The sequence below is a fragment of the Balaenoptera physalus genome (assembly GCF_965194825.1).
Source record: "Balaenoptera physalus genome assembly, chromosome: 13".
NCBI lineage: Eukaryota > Metazoa > Chordata > Mammalia > Artiodactyla > Balaenopteridae > Balaenoptera > Balaenoptera physalus.
The window spans coordinates 102718054-102739984 of NC_138892.1; the positions used below are offsets into that span (position 1 = coordinate 102718054).

The following is a 21931-nucleotide window of genomic DNA, read 5'->3' on the forward strand; positions in this document are numbered from 1 at the left end:
ACTGAGACGGGGGTGAGGGGACAGACGCACCCCCAGCGTCACTGCTTCGCCGGGGCTGGCCTTGGGTGTCGGCGTCCAGAGGAGAGCCTCGCTCCCTCACGAATCTGTCCGGACACTGTTCAACCATCCACTCACGGAACTGGTGGCCGAGGTACAACAGTGAAACAAAGCAGAGCAGAATCCTGGCTTCGTTTAGTTTAAATTCTAATGGGGGGAGACGGGCGGTAAGCAGAACCAACAAGGAAACTGTGTCACGTGTTAGAAGGTGATAAATCCTGGAGAGAGAGAGAGAGAGAGAGAGAGAGGGAGGGAGGGAGGGAGGGAGAGAGAGAAGAGGAGAGGAGAGGAGAGGAGAGGAGAGGAGAGGAGAGGAGAGGAGAGGAGAGAGAAGAGAGAAGAGAGAGAGAAGAGAGAAGAGAGAAGAGAGAAGAGAGAAGAGAGAAGAGAGAGAGAGAGAGAGAGAGAGAGAGAGAGAGAGAGAGAGAGAGAGAGAGAGAGAGAGAAGAGAGAAAGCAGAGGAGGGGCAGGAAGTGCTAGGTGGGAGGATTGACGTTTTCATCGCGAGGTCAGGGAGGGGCTGGTGCCTGACGTGCCAACACTTGCTATTTGTCAAGCAAACGAGGAAACGTTACTCCATCCTCTTTCTTATTAATGATATTTACTTGGGTACATTTTATATGGGTTCGGAACCCTCACTAGGTTGTCCGTCCTGCATCTTGTTAAGTCCGAGCTGGAAGGGGCTCCAGGAGATGACCTTACGGAGCCCGGCCCGAGCAGGTGTCAGAATGCAGGGAGGTTCCGCAGTCACAGTTTAACTCTGGTAAATTGCAGAGCAAGAGTCAGGGCCCTGGGGTCCCAGCCTTTGCTCCAGTTTGAACCAGGACCCTCCTCAATAGAGACCAGCAGATGCCCCCGGCTGTACCGTGTGAGAGACAGGCTCGACTCCCCAAAATGTTCCTGAATGTGCACCCCGGACTCAGAAGCATGGTGAACGAGCCATGTGCCGGTGGCCTGCGTCCCCTCCTGATCACCCTCGCAGGCTGCCCTGGGGTCCTCGCGGACCCCCACCTCCTCCGATCATGATCACAACCCCCGGGGTCCTCTTGGCTCGGGGCCCTTTTTCCTCAGTGATGCTCAGTGGCCAAGTCAAAATCAAGAAGTTAGGAAGGGGGACGGTGGCTCAGTGTTTAAGGATCTGCCTGCCAATGCAGGGGACACGGGTTCGAGCCCTGGTCTGGGAAGATCCCACATGCCGCGGAGCAATTAAGCCCGTGAGCCACAACTACTGAGCCTGTGCTCTAGAGCCCGTGAGCCACAACAACTGAGCCCTCATGCCACAACTACTGAAGCCCACGAGCCTAGAGCCCGTGCTCCGCAACAAGAGAAGCCACCGTAATGAGAAGCCCGTGCACCGCAATGAAGAGTAGCCCCTGCTCTCCACAACTAGAGAAAGCCCGTGCGCAGCAACGAAGACCCCATGCAGCCAAAAAATAAATAAGTAAAATAAATAAATTTATTTAAAAAAACAAAAAGAAGTTAGGAAGGTGTTTTTCTTGGTCACCCAATGTTCTCAGAAGACTTGCACCATAACAGTTCAGCCTGCTTCACCCATGTGTGTGGCAGAGATAAGTGTGCAAGAAAGGGGCGCTGGCTTTGCACTCCATGCCCCTGGGCATCTCCTCTGACAGGCAGGGTGATGGAGCTCTGCCCATCCACCGGTCATAGCTCTGTGACCTCAGGCAAGTCGCTGTCCCTCTCTGTGTCCCCGTCTTTAAGTGACAGGATAGTCTCTAAACCCTTTCCTGCAGGACAGGTCTCTGACTCTAAGGATTTAAGAGGGGGCACGGAGCTGCTGGTGAAGATAGTGCAGTTCCTGTTTTATTTTCTTTTGCAGCCTAGGGCTTAGCTGTGGTTTATTAAATTCATATCTATTTTTCACCTGGGGATCGCTTTTGATGAAAACTGTCTCACGAGAGCAAGGAAGCTGCGGCTGCTTTGGCAGCTGCTCCACGGTGGTGTGTCCCCCGCAGCTGTCCCCGGTCTACTCGGGGAGGACGTGCGGCCTGTGCGGGAATTACAACGGCAACCAGGGGGACGACTTCCTGACGCCCGCGGGCCTGGTGGAGCCCCTGGTGGAGCACTTCGGAAACGCCTGGAAGCTGCGTGCGGACTGCGAGGACCTGCGGAAGCAGCCCAGCGACCCCTGCAGCCTCAACCCGCGCCTGAGTATGTGAGCCCTGGACTGGGGGCCCCGGAGCCCCGAGCTCGCTCGGGTTCCAGAGCATTCCACGGACGGTGCGCCCACCGCGGGGGGAGGGACAGGCGCGCCCCCAGAACCCTGAGATTCCCCCGGGTTCCAGTGCATTCTGTGGGTGGTGCGCCCACCGTTGGGGGAGGTGGGTCTTTGTTTTCACCATCAGCATTTGATTATCTTCATCTGGGTCATTTATTCTTCAAAGTCTCTTTATTGAGCACTCTCCGTGGGCCACACCCTGGGAAAGAAAAGAGTAGCGCGTAGTTCTTCCCCTGGACGTTCTCGGTCTCTCGGAGCAGCAATTAAATTATCGTAAGATAGATGCACGGGGCTGGCCATGGGTAGATTCGTCTGCGGCAGCGTCCTCAGGCCTACATCGACTGCTCCCTCTTACCCTCTTACTCATCGGGGAACCGTTTCTCCCTAGGAAATGTGGTTGATTATATATTTAAGCCATCAGGAAGTATACTGGCTGCGGAAGAAAAATCGCCATGATTCCCAGACCTGAGAGAATTTGTTTTTACCGCTGCCGCAGCGAGGGAGGGGCGGGGATGGGGATTTCGAGCCGGAGCCGGTGACCCTGGGGTGCGCGCGCGCATCGCCTGCGGTCGCCTCAGACCGTGCGGGGCCCCGGGCCACGCCGCTCCTCTCCCCACAGCCAGATTCGCGGACGAGTCCTGCGCCATCCTGACGTCGCCCAAGTTCAAGGCCTGCCACGGCGCCGTGGGCCCGCTGCCCTACCTGCAGAACTGCCGCTACGACGTGTGCTCCTGCTCCAACGGCAGAGACTGCCTGTGCGACGCGGTGGCCAACTACGCAGCGGCCTGTGCCCGGAGAGGCGTGCGCATCGGGTGGCGGGAGCCCAGCTTCTGCGGTGGGTGCCCTCCCCGCCCGCCGCCCCTCCACTGCCACGCCACCTAGCGGGATCCACTCGGATGCCCTGCGGCCTCCGCGCTGGTCCCGTTCAGAGCGCTGTCTGGACGGGCCCAGGGCATCCCCTCCCATCTCCTCTCGATTCTCATCTCCCCGAAGGACAGCGCGGTGGGGACGGACCTGTGCCTGGAGGGCAAGTTGACCCCCTACCTGGGGGCCTAGAACCTTGCCGTCCCTGCCTGGCAGAGATTTCCTGTGGTCGTTGCCACCTAGTGTGGGATGCATGTAAGGCCAGCTTGAGGAGTCAGTGGGTCTCTGCATCCCTGGAGGATCTGATGAAGTGATGGGAGATGCAGGTACCAATCCTCTGCTTATAACTTCAGGCAAACCATCAGGGCAGTCCCCGCCCACATCTCCAGCACTGTGTGAAGTCTTATAAAGTAGAATAACATCCTTGTCCCCAGACAACGTGAGAGTCCCACCCTGCACTGTTAGATGCCTGGCACCCGAGTTGGTATCTGCCCCGCACTCTGGTCCCTGGTTGGTTGTTACTGTCGCTCTGGGAACATTTGCCGAGTGCCCTGCGTGGCGAGGCTGTAGCAGTGCTTCAGGGCCTCGACCTTCCTTTTTGAGGCATAGGTGGAAGCTGCCTTCCTACTAGGTGCCTGTCACACTGAGCAAGAGAATCAGTAGATTAAGGCAGGGGCAACCAAGGAAGGCTTTCTGGAGGCGGTGCACTTGACCAGGCTTTTAAAAGGCACTTTCTTGACAAAAATGTTGTTTCTGTTGGTGGAATAATAGTTGGGATGCGTAGAAGTGAAGGCATTCAAGCAGGATAAGGTCTAGTGGATGCTCTGATTTATAGGGTGAAGTAGATGCATTTGGAGACTAAAATGTCAGTGGTTCTGACAGAGCAGGAAAATAGGAACTACAAGAAACGGTAAAAGGACTTAATATCATGTATTTGAAGAGAAGTTTAGGTTTAGGGGCTCCAGAAGTGTCACTCTTTGGGGTCAAATGAGCCAACTTATGATTCGAGTCTAAGCCACCTTATAAAACAAGAAGCAGAGACAAAGTAAGGACGAAACGGAACAAGTGTGTAGATGTGTGAGGTTGTGCCCCTGTCCCTCTAGCCCTGGGGTGTCACGGGGTCACGGCCAGTAGCTGGGAGAACTGAGGCTGGGACCTCGCTGGGCAACTTGCTTCGAGTGCTTTACTTCACCCTCCAAAAACCCTTGTTAGCATTTGCTGTTCAGAAACTGGGGGCGTAATTTGGAGTAAGTGGCGTCTGTCTGTGACTATGCTTTGGTTGTCCCCCAATGTTAGCAATTGTGCATTATCCCCGTGCTACAGCATCCGAGGGATTTCCTAATTTAGAACAGTCTCCCAGCATGCTGAGGGCTCACCGAAATATTCTTTAAACTTTAGGAGCAGCAGTTCTTAACCTCCACCCAGAACAGAACAAGAGGGGGTGAGCTGACCCCGCAGCAGCGGGCGCTGAGCTTTGTTTAGAGTTTCATGGCTCCTGAGGCAGGAAGTGTGGGTGGTGGGAAGGACCTGTCCCTGGAGACTTCTAAGGACAAGAGAAGTCTGTCTCTATAGTTGAACCAGTGAAAACCAGCCAGGTGGTCACGGGTTGTCCCTCTGAGGCCCGAGGAAGGTAGGCTCCTGCCTTCATCCTGCACCTCATTTTCCCTTCCTGAGAAATGAACAGGCTCCCTAAACCACTAACTCCATCCCCAAGAAGAGGCCACACCCACTGGGGGACACGCCCGGAGCAAGGCCTGATTGCGTAGCTGCTTTGCAGGGTGCTGTGAGGAGACTCCGGAGAAGCAGAACACATGTCTTTCCTTGTAAACTGGTTATGTTTCCTTTGGAAAGACAAGACCACGGGCCCCTGGCAGGCAGGGACCGAGTCTTACCGTCTCTGCATCCCCCAGCCTAGCAGAGCCCCTGCCACGCCGTGGACACACAGCCAACATCTGTTAAACTGATGCACATCACCTCTGGGGAAGAAGGAGAAATTGAACACAGCTCCGAGCCAGCTCCCCAGAGAGAAAAGCCCTCTGGGCTCCTGCTCCTCCTGGATGGGTGAAATTGCCCTTTTAGTCGTAGGCGCAATGGATTGAATGGGATTCCCATCTCTATGGCCCAGCGCGTCCCATCTTAATCTGCATTTGCTCTAAATATTCATCCAATGACCCAGCCTCTCCGCTGGTTCAGAGAAAAGCCTGTGTCTAATATGGTTAAAGCCCCTCCTCTCAAACACCACCCCCGGAGCAGTTGTAGGCAGGGAAGTTGCAGGGCTTGGGCATTTCTGAGGTTCATGGCCAGGCTTTCCCTTTACAGCTTCTGTGGGACACAGCCAGCGGGTTTCTGCCGTAGAAATGGCTTTTAACAGGGAAGGGAAGGGTTCTAATGGTCCCGGGAGGAGTGTCCCCAGAGTGAGATTCTCATTTCTTGGACGACAGCTGATCAGCAACGAGAAAGCGTTTTGAAAGATCCAAGGGCCTCCCCCCCCACCCCCCCAGTAAAGAATTCCATCATCAGGCGAGCGCGCCGTGAGTGCAGAGTGGGCTGAGCGCTGGCCAGGACCCGCCGGCGCTGGGTCCTCTTAGGAGACGACCTTTGTCTGGAGCCTGGGGAGCTGGGGCTGCGTTTCCCCTGTTATCACAAGGGCAATAAAGCGGCAAACATTCACCACCTGCCAGGCCCGGCTCTCAGCTCACTTAACCTTCATAGCGACCCAGGTGGGCGTTAGTTTTATACTCCGGAGAGGACATTGCTAACTCGAGGGGGCGCTGGGACTTGAACCCAGGAGTTTGGGGTCCGGCGCCCACTCCCTCCCTCAGCTGCTCTGCCGCGTTGCCGTGCTTCCTGTCAGCCTGTGTCTGTTGTGCCGTTTCTGTGTGGGGGGCCGGGGGGTGGGGTGAGGGCTGTGGGTAGGTGGACGCTGCCTGCTTTGCTGGGGCAGGTCCAAGGGTGTCCCTGCTCTTTGTGACTGGCACGTCCCCAAAGCCTGGTTCCTAGGGGACCGTTTCCTTTCTAGAGCGTAACGGTTAGGAGCATGAGCTTTGGGGTCGCAGAGAGCTGGGTTCAAATCCTGCCTCGGCCTCTCCCTGGGAGATGTGACCCTGATGAGGCACTAAGTTAAGTTTCAGGTTGCTTACCTCTGGGGGGGCGGGGCTGGGAGGTCTAAGGCGTTGAGCGGCAGCCAAGGGCGTTCAGTAGGTGCTCAGCTAAGGGAGCTGTTATTATTATCATCAGGGAAGAAATGCCCTTGCCCATCCCCGCCAGTCCTTTTTAATGTTTACAGCCCTAAAATCCACCAGGATCTCTGCTATGTCCCAGGCTTTGAGAATTCAGAGATGACCAAAGCATGGCCCCCCTGGTTAAGCAGAGGAGAAAACGTGTACATCCGTGATTAGAACAGACATTCGTGAAAATAAAAACACACTTTGGCTCACAGTGGGAAGAGAAGGCGGTGACCGTACAGATATGACTGGGGGTCCCAGCGGCAAGGGGTGGCACCCCCGGTCCTAGAACCACAGTCCTGGTCATCTTAATGCTTCCACTGAGGCTGTCCTTGCCCCGCCCTCTCTCCTCAGTGCTGAGTTGCCCACGAGGCCAGGTGTACCTGCAGTGTGGGACCCCCTGCAACCTCACCTGCCGATCCCTCTCTTACCCGGACGAGGAATGCACCGACGTCTGCCTCGAGGGCTGCTTCTGCCCCGTGGGGCTCTACCTGGATGAGACCGGGGCCTGTGTGCCCAAGGCCCAGTGCCCCTGTTACTACGACGGTGAGATCTTCCAGCCCGAAGACATCTTCTCGGACCATCACACCATGTGGTAAGTCGAGCAGTGGGGCTGGGGACCTCGGGAATGGCAGGGCTGGGAAATGTTCCTCCGTGTCCTTCATTTCATGGATGGGTAAACTGACGCCCAGGACAGGCAGTGCCTGTCCAGCGTTGCACAGCAAGTCGGGAGCAAAGCTGAGATTTCACCCAGGTCTTCTGACTGCCTTGCTGTGCAGGGCACTGGAGCTCCAGGCTGGTGGCAGAAGTAAGTCATGAACAGTAAGCCAGCTGTCACGTGTGGAGCCCCATTTCTCTGCACTAGGTCTCAGCTTCCCTTTTCTAGAACAAAAGATGGCAGTTCTCCTTGCCCCCCTCCCCTTCAGCCTCCTGTCAGTGTTCTCAGGCTGAAGCACTTGAGCCAGGAGAAGGCATACCATAGCAACATTGCCTCAAGGGTGTATCGCTGTCTCGACTTGCTTCATGCTTTTCCCGAAAAACAGCTCCAGGTCATGCACGCTTCCTGGTCAGTTTCAGCAGGGCTGTCACGGTCGCAGAAGAAATTTGTAACAGAACATTTATAAACACCTCATTGGCACCAGTTCTGTCCCAGTGCTGGGCTAGAGATTGTAACCTAAAGATGAACCAGACACAGGGTGGGCCCCAGAGAAGCTGACAATCTACGAGGGAAACCAGTTGAAATGTCCTGATTATGGAAAATTTCAGACATCAAACTGGAGAGAATAGTATAAGGAGCCCTAATGCATCCAGCCCCAGCCTCCATAATTATCACCACTTTGCCATTCTGAGCTGATCTATCCCTTCCTCCCCTTTTTGGCTGGAATAATTTAAAGAAAACCTCAGATATTATTTCATTTCATCTGAAAATACTTCAGTATATATTTCCAACAGAGAAACACTTAAAAAAAATAAATCTAACCATAATACCATTATTAACCTAAACATTAACAATCATTCCTTAATAACATCTAATATTCAATCCATGTTCACTTTTTCCTGATTGTCTCAAAATGTCTTTTTACAATTGGTTTGTCCAAGTCAAGATCCAATCAGGGTCTGCACGTTGCATGTGGTATGAAGCTTTTTCTCATCACTCCAGTGAGATTAATTTGCCATCCTTCCCAATCTCCTATATCCAAAGTGGGTTGTTTACACTTGTATTAAAACGGTTATGGTCATTGGGCCTGGATTTCTGCAAAAATGTGTGAGATCTCCCCTCTAGACTGTGACCTCCTGAAGAGTAGAGACTGTATCTTAGGCCCTGATCCCTAGTAGCTAACCGTTCTGATACAAAGTAGGTACCATTCATGTTTACTGAGATGAGATAACTATATTTGGTAGACTCGCCATATCAGAGCCATAAAAAGCCCTGCTCATTCAGAAAAGGGAAGGATCTCTTCCGTTTGGGAGGACTTGGGGAAGACTCGACGCAGGAGGTAACTTTGGAGTTTGAGGAGGATTCTGCTGGCAGAAGTGGGGTGGAGGGTTTTGGGGGTGGAGCTGAGGTCCAGGGACTAAAGTGCACACGGCATACTCATCAATCACCAAGGTAAGTCCTCTGGGGGAACATATGTGTGCATGAGGGAAAGATAAGACCGGGGGGAAGTTGGGACCAGCATCAGGGGTCGGTCTTTGGAAGATAAGGTGAGGACTGATGCTTGAGCAGTATAGGCCATGGGACCTCGGAGGGTTTGAGCAGAGAGCAAATAGGGTCAAAGTGTACTTTTAGGGAGTAGGTTCTGGAAGCTGCATGAGTTATGAGGTCAGTTGTGGGAAGATGTTGACATAGTCTAGTCGGAAGGTAAGGCCCTGGGCCAAGTAATAGCAGCAAAGATGGAGGGAGTCAGGAGCCAGAGATGCTGGGAAGGTGAACAGACCAGTGGGATGTTTGGGAGGAGGGAGAGGTGTATTGAAGGTGGTCCCAGGGTTCTGAACTTGAATGCTTGGGAGAACAGCGAGACCAAGAACTGCAAGAGGACTCTTTGTAGGTGGAGGGAAGATAATGAGTTCGGTTTTGGCCTCGATGACTTTGAGTGACCAAGAGGGCATCTTGGTGAATGAATGGAACCGATGGCTGGAATTATGGGTTTGGAGCTTGAGTAAGAGATTGGGGCTGGAGGTACCTGTTACAGCTGTGAGAGTAGCTAGGCTTCTAAGAGGGGAGGACCAAAGATGTGAGAACGTTCAGAGGACCAGGGGAGGAGAAAGGGGATCCCGTGAGAGAGGCCGAAGAAAAAAGGCCAGCGGAAAGGGCAGAACCAGGAGAGGCCCATATCACGGACATGAAGGGAACAGGGGAGTAGTACCATCTTCTGTTGGCTTGGGCATTTGGCCTTAGCCCAGTGGTTGTTTTACCATAGTTGTCGAGCTATAATATTCAAGGTGTTTCTCTCTGGGACCTTGAAACAACACTGTTAGGCAAGCAGGACTTGCTTTTTTAGTAAGGAATTGGAGGCTTAGAGAGATTATCACTTTCCCAAATCACCCAGCAAGTGGCTGGAACCCAGGGACCCTTGAACTCTTCATGTTACATGGAGAAGAGGCTGTTCAATTTGGCGATCAGAAGGTCACAGTGGCCCCCTTGTTTCATAGTGTGGTGAGGAAAGAAGCCAGAGGGTAGGGGGCTGGGGTGACTCGGAGGACAGCAATGTGGCTGGTATTGGTAAAAATAACCAATTTTACCATATCGGAAGCACAAGGAAGGTTGGGGGGGACAGCAGCTCCTGGGTGGGCAGGGGGCCAGGGGGTAGCCCTGGCTTCAGGCTCTTCTCAGGGTTTGGGCATCAGTGGCCTCTCCGTGACCACCTCCTCTTCCCAGTCTCCCCTTCAGGCACCAGGGCTGAAAGCTGTAGATCATCTGTTTTTTCACTTCATTTAGAAAATTGGATTTCAGGGAGAATGTGAGCCAGAGGGAACTCAGGGCTTGTCTGTGGCTATTTATTTTTATTCTTTTTAATTAATTAATTTATTTGGCTGTGTTAAGTCTTGGTTGTGGCACATGGGCTTCTCTCTAGTTGTGGCACGTGGTCTCCAGTGCGTGTGGGCTCAGTAGTTGCGGCGAGCGGGCTTAGTTGCCCCGCAGCATGTGGGATCCTAGTTCCCCGACCAGGGATTGAACCTGCGTCCCCTGCATTGGACGGCGGATTCTTAACCACTGGATCACCAGGGTTCTATTTTTATTTTTATTCTTCTGACAACACACTGCAGAATCAGCACAGCTGGGGCAGGTGCTAGTGACGCCCGTGGAGAGGTGGTAGGAAGGTGCAAGCACACGTGGCCTGGAGGTTTCTCCAGACCATTCGTGTGGTATCCAAACAGCCATCACAGTGTGTGCTCACTCCAGGTAGGCCAGCTGTGAGCCAGGAGATGACTTTTAACCTACCTGCAAGGTTTTCTACTTTTTTTTTTTTGAAGTAAAATTAAGCTTTTTGGTCATGTCCAAATGATAGATAGAACATGGCATTTGGGGGAGGATCTTTTTAAGCCAGGTGTTAGTTAACAACCAGAAGCACAGAATCTGCATGTGCCCAGGGAGGGAAGGGCTGATTCCCTTGTTCATTCAACAAATGTTGATTGAACAGCAGTCACGTTAAAAATGTTCAAAATCATTATAATCAGCGAAACGCAAAATGAAGCAATAAACGTTACTGCATATCTGTTAGACCGGGAAAATTTGAAATCTGGATAATGCCAAGTGTTGGCAGGGCCATGGGACATGGGGCCCCTGACCTGCTCCTGGTGGACACAGACTTGTTCAGATACTCCCAGTATTGTTTCAAAATCTCAATCTGATTATGTCACATTCCTGCTTGGAATCCTTCCAAACCTTCCCCTCAACAGGCCTTAGGGTGAAGGTCAAATCCCTCCCACGGCCTCCCAGGCCCCATGGGATCTGACCCCTGCTACCTGTCCCCTCTCCAATGCCCTGGCCTCCTTTGAATCCTGAAGGTGCTTTGCTGCCTTCAAACCCAAGTCCAGTTGTACCTGAGAGAGCCAGGGGCACAGTCTATGCGAATTGGACATCCACACCTGGCAGTCCCACCTAGGCATATATATTAGAGTTCTTCATGTAGGGTACATGTATGAAGATGTCAATCACAGCCTTGTTTACGGTGGCGAGGAATGAGGGACAATCTTCCATGGCTTCTACCCTCTTGGATCTTTTTTTTCTTTCTATTTTTTGGCCACGCCCCTAGGCATGCGGGATCTTAGTTCCCTGACCAGAGATCGAACCTGCTCCCCCTGCAGTGGAAGCTCGGTGTCTTAACCCCTGGACCGCCAGGGAAGTCCCTACCCTCTTGGATCTTATAGTCCAGTGGCAGAGAGAGATGTTAACCAAGTAATAACTCAAATGCATGTAAAATTACAAGTGTGGTAGGAAGCAAAGTATGTGGTCTATGAAAGCTTGAAGTGAGGGGGGGACAAAGGCGGTTTTGTGTGTGTGTGTGTGTGTGTGTGTGTGTGTGTGTGTGTGTGTGTGTAAGTGATGTCAGGCCAGAGGAAACAGTGTGTGCAGGAGCATTTGCATTTGAGTGGGGCAATGCACCTTCAAGATGAAAAGAAGGCCAGGGGGATGGATAGGGGACGGGTAGCAGGGCTCAGACCGTGTGGAGCCTGCGAGGCTATGGGAGGGGTTTGACCTTCATCCTAAGGCCTGTTGAAGGGAAGCTATTGAAGGATTCCAAGCAGGAATGTGACATAATCAGATTTGGGGTTTGCAAAGATACTTGGGCTGCCATGAGGTATGTGTTTTGGAGGGAGGTGAGGAGAGATGCAGGACATCAGTGGGAAGGCTTTTGCACCATCCAGGTGACGGGGGTGGGGCTCAGCAGTGGAGATGGTGGTGGGTGTGGCTTCCAGTGATATTCAAGCCACCAAGTCCAGGGTTTGGGGATGGATAGGGTGTAGGGGGTGGGGAGAAGGCAGTGTCAGGGCTGAGCCCTGGGTTTCCGGTTTGTGAAACTAGATGGATGGTGGTTTCATTAGAAGAATCCAAGCCCGGGGGGAGAATTGGCTTTGGAGGGGGGATAGTGAGTTCGGTTTTGGACACACTGAGCCACACAGGTGGTTATCACCTAAGCATTTGAATACGTGGATCTTAAGTTCAACGGAGAGATCGGAGCTGCTGACGTGAATCTGAGTCCTGTCTGTAGTTGAGGCCGGACTTGCAAATGGCACACACAGTAGGAGGAGGAGAGGGGGGCGGGGATGAGTCCGCAGGGGGGCGGAGTTATAGTGAGCCTGAGAGGAGCAACCAGCAAGGTGGGAGGAAAACCAGGAGGGATGTTTTGTTTTCTTTTCGTAGAAGGATGGAGCAGGCAACAGGGATGACTAATGTGGAAGGAGATCAAGTAAGAAAAGAAGTGAAAACAGTTGCACTGGGTCCAGTGGCGTGGAGGTCACTGGTGGCCTTAGCCGCTGCGTTTCAGCCGGGTTATGGGATGGGAGCCCGGCCGGAGGGGGCAGAGCACGCTGTGGGAGGTGGGGAATCCCTCTAAGTGGGGTTGTGACCTCCTCTCTGCAGCTACTGTGAGGATGGCTTCATGCACTGCTCCACGAGTGGAGCCCCGGGGAGCCTGCTGCCCGACTCGGTCCTCAGCAGCCCCATGTCCCACCGCAGTGAGTACCACCCCCAATGGGCTCTCCTCTCCCTCTGCTCAGGTGGGGTGGGTGAGGGAGCTGGCTGCGTTCAGGTACGCGTTTGTGTGTGTGACTTCCAGGCCTGGATGTGCCTTTGCATGTACACATCCCAATTGTTGAGGCAGGAAGAGTTTTATTTTGTGATGGGGAAAGACTGAATTGCCTGCAGGATGGACCAGGGAGATCTCTCTTCTGCCCACAGCGACCTTAACCCAGGGAGCAGCTGTGGGTACATTGGTCCTTCATGGCCTCATTTTACCGAGGGACACGGTGACCGGAACACCTCTTTAGAAAGCTTCTCTGATGGATTTGAGACAGAGGGGTTTGGACTCGGTGCCCTCAGTTTGAAGGTCCTAATAGATGCTGTGCTGTTGAAGGACAAGGCACAGGGGGGAGACCTGGTGGGACCATATTCCACGTTTACGGATCAGAAGGATCCGACGTCCTCGCTTAGAAAGGACCCTCCTAGTAGGAGGGAGCGAGATGCCTTTAGGCAGATAAATGGGCTATTTTCAACCTCCAGCTTGACCTCTTCTCCCTACCTCTCACTCTCCTAAGGCCCCCTCTCTCCCAGTGACACAGCTCTGTGCCTGCGTTTGTTTTCCGGCTGGTCCTGGTGGGGAGTCCAAGAACAGGATGTCCGCATGGCCGGGTGAGGGCCCACCTCCGGGTCCTCGCTGTGTGGTCACCTGGTGGAAGGGGCAAGGGAACTCCGTGGGGTGTCCTCTAAGGACGCTAATCCCATTCCTGAGGGCTCCACCTTCATGACCCAATCACCTGCCCCAAACCTCACCTCTTAAAAGCATCACCTTTGGGGGTTAGGATTTCCACATGTGAATTTTGGGGGGATACAAACATTCAGTCCATAGCAGACGTCAAGGTCACTCATCCCTCTGCCTCTTTCTTCTTCCTGCTCTCTCTCACTGTAACGTTTTTTTCCGACACTCCACCCCTCTCTGTTGCATTCTGCCTCTTAGGTCTGATGCTTCTCTTGCCCAGAGTCTTCTAGCCTAGTGACAGGAAGGTTTTTTTTTTTTTTTCAAAGTCAGGAAACTCCTAAAATTCTGTGCCATTTGGAAAAGCCATTTAACCTCTTAGGGTTTCAGTTTCCTAACAAAAGTTTCCATATAAAAACAAGGCTGGAAATTCTGACTTTCTTGTCCATAAGAGATACTAAATGCTACATATGTATGTAAGATACAAATGCTATTCAGTGCATCAGGGTTTTTGAAACACAGGTGCTGTGTCAGTTATCTGCTGTCATCATTTACTCAGTCAACACAGTGATACCTACTAATTGCCAGGAAATAGAACAGTGAACAAAGCAGACAAAAGTGATACCTACTAATTGCCAGGAAATAGAACAGTGAACAAAGCAGACAAAACCCCCTGCCTTCCTGGAGCCTATGTTCTAGTGTGTAGGTGGGGTGGGGGTGAGCAATCAACAAAGAAGGAAAATAAATGGTTTATCGGATGGTGATGTCGGCGTGGAGAATGACAAAGCAGGGAGTGTAGGAGTGTCCAGGGATGGAGTGTTACAGGTTTAAATAGAGCCGCTGGGATGGCCAGGGGCTGGGCAGAGGATGCCATGTGAGCAAAGCCCCCTTTAACGTTGTTGTGATTAAATTAACTAATTTTAGGAATTTAAAATTAAATGTGTTGGAGCAAAGGTTCCTTTTAAGCACCCAAACCCAGGTCCTTTGAAGCCTGGCTCTGGATGTTTTTGCAGTGCGTCCTGATTCAGTGCAGCAGGCAACAGCAGGGTCAAGGGGGCTGAGGACCGCGGGCCATTAGAGGGATGCTGAGCTCGGCAGGGGCATCTTCAGTGTAGGCAGAGGCCAGAGCTCAGATGAGTAGATGAGGCTGCCATTCAGGACCCAGCTGGAGGTCCAGCAGTGCCTTGTCCCGGGGCGTGGGCAGCCTGAGCCTCTGGGGTTGAGTGACTGCACGCAGGGGGCAAAGGACAGAGTAGAGGGCAGATCCATTCACCCCTTCGATGGTCGTCTCTTTGGTTTTCCTGACTCCAAGGCAAAAGAAGCCTGTCCTGTCGGCCCCCCATGGTCAAGCTGGTGTGTCCTGCTGACAACCCGAGGGCTGAAGGGCTGGAGTGCGCCAAAACCTGCCAGAACTACGACCTGGAGTGCGTGAGCATGGGCTGCGTGTCCGGCTGCCTCTGCCCCCCGGGCATGGTAAGCCACCCAAGCCGCAGGGGGATGTCGACCTGCCGGGTTCCCGCGGGCAGGGGACAGTGAGGTGGGCTGCGGAGGCAGAGAGAGAAAGAAACAAGAGCTACACAAGGACGGCACTGGGGCTGCAGACGGGGTGCAGGCGGGGGCAGGGGTGAGTCCTCTGTGACTGGGGCTGCAGACGGGGTGCAGGCGGGGGCGGGGGTGAGTCCTCTGTGGCTGGGGCTGCCGCCGGAGGCAGGGGGAGAGCTGATGGGAGAGTTGGGGTTGATCTTGATCTTGGTGAGAGCTGACAAAAATACAAGAACTTAGCACAGCGGTGCCCTAGGAAGCAAGGCAAGGATTTCCAGAAAATACTTAAAAGTGCTAATGGGCATTTCCACTAGAATTTTCCCAAGGGCTGCATGCCATTGTATGAAGATGAGGAGACACATGCATGCACACACACACACATGCACACATTTCTGCATATGATTTGCATTTATGTGTATAACTCTGTATCTCAAGAGAAGACACTGCCGTCAGCAAGCCGCGGGCCCACCAATCCCTTCCCCACACCGAGCCTTGTTTTCCTCATCTGCAGGGTGAGCCATGAGGTCTTGGTCAGCTCCTAACATTCCGTGTCTCTGGGGCGGAGGCTGCAAACCGTCACCCTCGGCCAGCCCTTCCCTGTGGTCCCCCAGCTGCTGGTCTGCGGCCGCCTGGCTCCTAGTGCATCCTGGTGGTGGCAATGGCCTGAGCACACCCAGGCCCCCTTAGCTCCGTCCCAAGTCTAGTCTTAGGACATCTGTGTATTAAATATACATAGACTATTCTTGTCACCCTGAAGGATGCAACTTCTGGATTCTTCTCTTTCAAATGCATCCCGTCTTCTTGCTTTCTCTAATTCCCCATACTCAACGTGAGCAGTGAGGGCTGGGGTGGGAGTCCTAGAGGCCAAAATTGGTGGGGGGAGGCAAGATGGCCCTCTTACGGCTGTAAAGGTCATTCATGATGCCCAGGCCTCGGCTTGGGGGCAAGTATCCTGGGCTGTGGGAGCTGGAAACTCAGATGCATCACCAGCGACCCTCAGGAAGGCTGCGGACTGGGCTGTGTGCAGGGCACGCGGTCTCTCTCTTTCCCTCCAACCCGCTCTCCTCCGAGACGGACAGAGTAGCGGTTATCCATTCTCCCTGGGTGCTCCCCTCTGTCTTAGCCTCTGAGGATTCTAGAACTGTCTTTTCTAATGGGGGAGCTAGAGATTGGCCAGGGAACATCCCCAAACTGGAAGAACTTGTTTGGTGCCTTAGCAGAAGGAGGTATAAAGGAGGGGGAAACTCAGACAAGAAATAGGAGCGTGGAGAGGAAACTTCCATATTGTTCTTTTTTACCCCAAGGGCCTCTTATTTTGACTGTTCCTTCTCCATACTTGGAGAAGAAATTCTCCCGACATCAGAGAAAGCGCTGGCAAAAAGAGGGATGCCACTCAGGAGACTGGAAGCATGAGGGGCTCTTTCAAATGAACTTTTTTTTCCCCCACGAAGGAAATAGTACGGAGAGTCTTAAATATTAGTAACCACAATAATTGCATTATTGTCCCAAATCCCCAGTGGAGAGCGAGGCGTTGAATGCAGGATGAGAACGTGTCGTTAGGGACTCGTGGGCACTCCTGCAGCCTCTGGCCTCCCGAGGACAGTCTCTGGACATCTGTCCTGTTAACAAGGTGTCTCTCACCCCCACCGCAGGGGTTGTGAACTTGAGGCTTGTGGGATAAGGGACTGGGCTGTTTTCACAACTGCTTCATTATGATGCCAGCTAACATGCAAGTCGTCGAGGCCAGATCTGCGAGCAGGAAGGTCTGGGTGATTTATGAAGTGCGCCGTGTGCTGGCTGCCGCCCGCGACCCATGCGTGTCCTTGGCCTCCACGCAAAGGAAAAGGAGCCGAAAACACTGTTTGGGCCCATGGGTGCAGACGTCCTCCGAGGGGGTGCTTCTCGTTCGGCCATCCCCTGTGGAAGGTGGGAGGCTGCGGCATGTCACTGAGGGTTTGTGGGAAGAGGTCAGGGGTTCTGAGGACTCGAGAGGGGGAGGGAGCAGCCCCTTCCTGGGGGGCAGATCCACAGGGAGCAGGGAGAGCAGGAACAGGGGCCCGGGGCCCAGCTCCCAGCCCGGCCTCACCGCTTCCTGGCTCCTCGCTTTTGCACATTCACTCTCGCTGAGCCTCAGTTGCCTCATCTGTAACATGGGCACAGGATTCCTGCTCTGCCTTCATCACACATGGGCCTGAAGGAGTCGTATGTGAAAGCGCTTTTAAAACCAGAAAGTGCTATGGGATCATGGGAATAGCTTTAGTTGTTGTTTTCATCCGTAACCGAGGCTGTCTCAGAGGCTGGGCCGGCCCCCTCCTCTGGTCCATGGGAGAGACCCAGGAAGGGCCCATTTTCATAAATTTCCAATCTGTTGTGGACCAAAGCTCTTGTAAATATAACAGAAGTGAATTATCAGAAAAATGAAGCAAAAGGCAATGACATACAAACACGAGTAACAGACAGGATATATTGCACATGATTTTCTAAACACCTACTACCCTCCAGGCTGCACTCACGTCCTCACAGACCTGCAGTGGTCCTGAGGACCACCCCCCTCTTTGCAGTTTGTTCCGGGCCTGGTACCCGCTCAGATCAGAGGCTTTCTGCGTCACTCCATCTGCTCCTGACCCTGGTGCCAAGGTCTCCTTGCATGGGACAAGGGGTGGGGATGCTTTCTGACCACCCTGATAGATGGTTGGTGCAGAAGCTGCCCCGAGCTTCCAGGCTGGAATCTGGGCTCCTGACGTTTACTTCAACAGAGTGGCAAGCCACTTAACATCTTTGTGTCTGTATTTTTCTCACCTGTAAAATTGGGTCAGAAGGGTTCTTGAGAGGATTGGAGGTGACAGTGGTGGGTACATGGAAGTCTCTTCGTAAGTGGTGGTTTAACGACCGCGGTTACAAGAAGTTCATGGAGGAAAAGCATGAACCGTATTATGGACAGAGATGCTATAGGAAACTAGTGCACGCTGGGGAGCAATTTTTTGGACCTCAGGATCCACATGTAAGACCCACTAGATCAATAAAATAAAGGGGTTGCCCTAGAAAATTTCCCAAGTCTTTTTCTGTGGTTAAAAAATCCTGGAATGCACCTCCTGCCTTTAAATTAGACTATTACCTGCCTCCACCACGAGGTGGCAGCAAAGCACAACCCACCGCCCGGCTCACTGTCTCAGTCGAGGCTGTAATTGTCTCCAGGCAGAGCGAGGAGCCCTAAAGACTCACGCTTTCAACATCACCCCCCCGCCCCCCGCCCCCGCCCCCCCCCCCTCCCCGAGGACACAGAAGGAGACCGAGGAGAGAAAGGACACAGAACCATTCAAGGCTACATAACTGTGTAGTGGAAATCCTGGCCTCCTGACTCCCAGTGTAGTACCCCTGTCTGGGAGATGCTCACTTATGCTCTGAAGTCCAGTGGTCACATTTTCCAAACTGGTACCCAGTTCTGCTGGTACTGGAAAAGCTCTCAGCAGCTGAGACATGTGTTCATTTCCCTGGTCCTCTGAGGCCCAGTTTTCCCACTGGCCCACTATGAAGCCTGAAAAGACTTTGGCGCTGCTATTTGGGTTTGTTTTTTGTTTGTGTTTTTTGTTTTTTTAAAATTAATTTTTATTGGAGTCTAGTTGATTTACAGTGTTGTGTTAGTTTCAGGTGTACAGCAAAGCGAATCAGTTATACATATACATATATCTCCTCTTTTTTAGATTCTATTCCCATATAGGTCATTACAGAGTATTGAATAGAGTTCCCTGTGCTATACAGCAGGTTCTTATTAGTTATTTATTTTATATATAGTAGCGTGTATATGTCAATCTCAGTTTCCCAATTTATCCCTCCCCCCCTTTCCCCTTTGGTTGGCACTGCTTTTTGAAAGCTAGAGCTTGGGCTGAGGGGCCCATCCAGAGAGGGCCTCTCATGTGTGCACTGTAAATCCTACGAGATGTAATTCTAAAAGGCCCAGGAAAGCCCTCCTGTCTCAAAGATATCTCCTACACTTCCTATGATTTGTCACCTAATCAGGTTTACTGAAGTATAATAGGTATGAATTTAGTTTGGTTAATAAAAAACAACTTTAAAAAAGCTTACCTTATAAATCCTCATAGGAGGTCATTCACACTTTAGCATGAATTATTTCATCAGATTCTTTCCTCTAGCAAACATCTAGTTGAAGGCAGCTGCACTGAGCTGGAAGTATTGGTGGGGAGAACAGAGGACAGCTGAAAGGCAAAAAAAGATTCTGGAGAATGGGTCAGTATGGCGGGGTGAAGATGGGGCCTTTTCAGAGAAGAGCAACAATGCCAATTTTTTTCTACTTCATAATTTTTCTTCGGGCTGATCAAGACCCAGGACTGTGTTCTCAGCACGAGCCTTTCTTACTCAAGGTGTCATGAGCTGATGAACAATGGCGACAGCTATTTCTGCCTGTTTTCTTCTGAAGTCCTTGAAGGACATTCGTCAACTTTTGTCAACTTTATCTTATTATCCTTCTGGTGTCCTAAAGGGAAAAACACTAGGCAGGAATGGTTCTCTTCTTTTCAAACATGAAGTTTAAGTAAGTGACTTGCACGAAATTCACTTTGGGGCTGCTGTACTGGCCCACCCTACACGTGGACCCGTTCTCATCCCCATCCCGTCCATCTCCTGCATGTGTCTTTATCTTTCTATCTCTGTGGATTCTTTAGCGCTTTAGGACTCTGGGTGCTTTTGGCTAGGCTGGTGATATTTGATCTTCTGTCCCAAGTCGGGAGCCTCCTGCTGAGAAACCTCTCCTCTCCCTTTAAGGCTCCACTTTGCTTCCTCCAGCTCTGACCTAGGTCTAAACCTATGCCCCTGTCCTCATTTGATACTAAGGTCCTATTTTAATATCATAATCCATCAATTAGTCATCTCCTTTCACTAAAATAAGCAGGGCAGAGAGGAGCCATGTGGTTTGTCAGTGAGAGCTCGGAAGGAGGTGACAGTATTATCTCATGGCCAAGCTGGGATTTGAGTTTTCTGTCCCTTGGAGGAGGGCCGGGCTCCCTGGGACTCACCCCTGGTCCAGGCGAGGGGTTACCTGGGCCCTGGGAGTGCAGGACTTTTTGTCAGTGGGTTGTCCACCCTGGAGAGAGGTAAAAACATGCAGCACGCAGACCAAGAGGCCTGGGCTCCCTCCCCGCAGCCTGCTTCCGCTCAGGGGAGGTGAGCAGGGCCGCTTTCTGGAATCCATCCTGCATCGCTTCGCCTCACATAATGTTTCCCGTAACGAGGCTCGTTGTCTGGTTGGTCTCAACTGCAGGAGCCGGGGCTGGCGAGCAGGTCAGGGATCCCCAGGGAGGCCACGGTCATTCCCAGAGTAGCCACGAGGTGGCGGGTCTGGGACTTACATCAAAGATGACAAGCTTGGGGGATGCGGGGGTGAAGCCTGATGGCAAGGCCTTTGAAGACGCGGGTGGAAGGACGTTCCCCATCCTCCCTGTTCCCACCAGGCTGCCATCCTCCCTACTGGGTGCCTAAGCTCGATGTCTGCCAAGGACATTGCGGCCCCCGGAGGTAAGAGCCACCTAGAGCGTGGTCCCCCTGCATCTTCCTCACTCTAGCTCCCATCCTGCCCCTTCCCCTAGACCCCGGGGACTCGGGAACACTCCAGAGGCTGCGTGAAGCTGGTGGCTGAGTCGTGGAGGTTCTTCTTCCCACCCCTTCCGACACACACACACACACACACACACACACACACACACGCACGCACATGCACCCACACATACACATACACATACACATGCATGCACACACACGCAAGCTCACACCCACAAACGCATGCAAATACACATGCACACACACACTTGCACGCACACATATACATATGCACACACATGATTTTAGTCTGTGATCCTTGACATGAAAGCCCTTTGTTCAGCCCAAGACCGCTCTGTCCCAGGGCTTTGTCTGGCTCTAGGCCCAGGGAACCCAGGCCTGTCTGCGGAGTGACGGGATCGCACAGGTGCTAAGGCACCCAGACCAGCAGCTTCTCACCCCTCAGGTGGCTCTGGAACCAGAGTGCCGTGGTCCCTTCACCCAGGGTCACGCAGAGCCGGCATCCAGGGCTGCCTCCTAGGGTTGGGACAGAAGCAGATCTACGTGTGGGATCAGAGTGGGTTTGGCCAGCTCTCCCTAAGGTCACTGGGGCCAGCGGGTCTTCATTCTTTTCCTCTGGCCCCGACACCCCTGAGGAGTATAACCTGTCACATAGTTACTGCTTCGCTGGTGGGGGGGTGGGGAAGGAGCGCAGGCCCCGTGAGGGTGTGTTGGACTGTCAGGGGACTGGGTGACAAGGGTGCACGTGGGGCTTGAAAACCCCCAGCCTCTGGTTCTGGTCCCTCCCTGCCTGTGGCCACTATTCAGCTTTCACCTCTAGGGCATTAAGTGCATTGTTCACTAATTAATTCATTTTATTAAATACATTATCCATTTTCTTCAACTACAAAACATAGTAGATGCTCAATGAAGAACATTCAGAAAAGAAATTTAAAAGCCAAAAAAGAAAATAAGATTCCCTTATCCTAGCTCACCAGAGGCAACTTCTACACTTCCCAAGCCCTTTGGAGGCAACTTATATATTTCTTTCAAGACTTTTTTTTTTTTTTTTTTGAAACATATGCATATATATATTCATCATTGGGACCATACGTGTATACGGTTTTTTTCTCCCTTGTTTTAGAAATTAACAGCATAAGTAGTTCTCAAAACTTTTCAGATTTTAATGCGCTCCACAGGACACCATCACCTGGAGATGCCTTAATGGGTTTAATCATTTTCCTATCGTTGAACACTTGGTTGCTTCCATTTTTTTTTTTTTTTGGAATGATAAATAATTGTACATTAATTTTTGCCTATAACTCTATTACCTTTGGAGAAGTCCTCTGGAGGAATTACTGGGTCTAAGGAGATGCACGTCTCAAGGACTTCTGACATGTGTTATCGGAGTCTCCACCAGGTCCCAGGGCTCCTGCCCCTGCAGTGTATGAGGGCGGAGGGGGTCAGAGTGTCTTCAGCTGAGACAGGGGGACCAGTGTAGACAAGAGCCGGGATTCCAGCCCCAGCCTGGGTGTGGGCTC

At 52.3% G+C, this 21931-nt stretch overlaps 1 protein-coding gene across 2 annotated transcripts in view; it reads left to right on the plus strand.

Annotated features, from left to right (window-relative positions):
• Nucleotides 1-21931, plus strand: part of VWF (von Willebrand factor) — a 136435-nt gene that overhangs the window by 53503 nt on the left and 61001 nt on the right. For both annotated transcript variants that reach the window (XM_082421519.1, XM_082421520.1), the window contains 5 exons: nucleotides 2031-2226; nucleotides 2913-3128; nucleotides 6736-6976; nucleotides 12467-12561; nucleotides 14611-14771. In XM_082421519.1, coding sequence (XP_082277645.1) covers nucleotides 2031-2226; nucleotides 2913-3128; nucleotides 6736-6976; nucleotides 12467-12561; nucleotides 14611-14771 — 909 coding nt within the window. The remainder of the gene's footprint in view (nucleotides 1-2030; nucleotides 2227-2912; nucleotides 3129-6735; nucleotides 6977-12466; nucleotides 12562-14610; nucleotides 14772-21931) is intronic.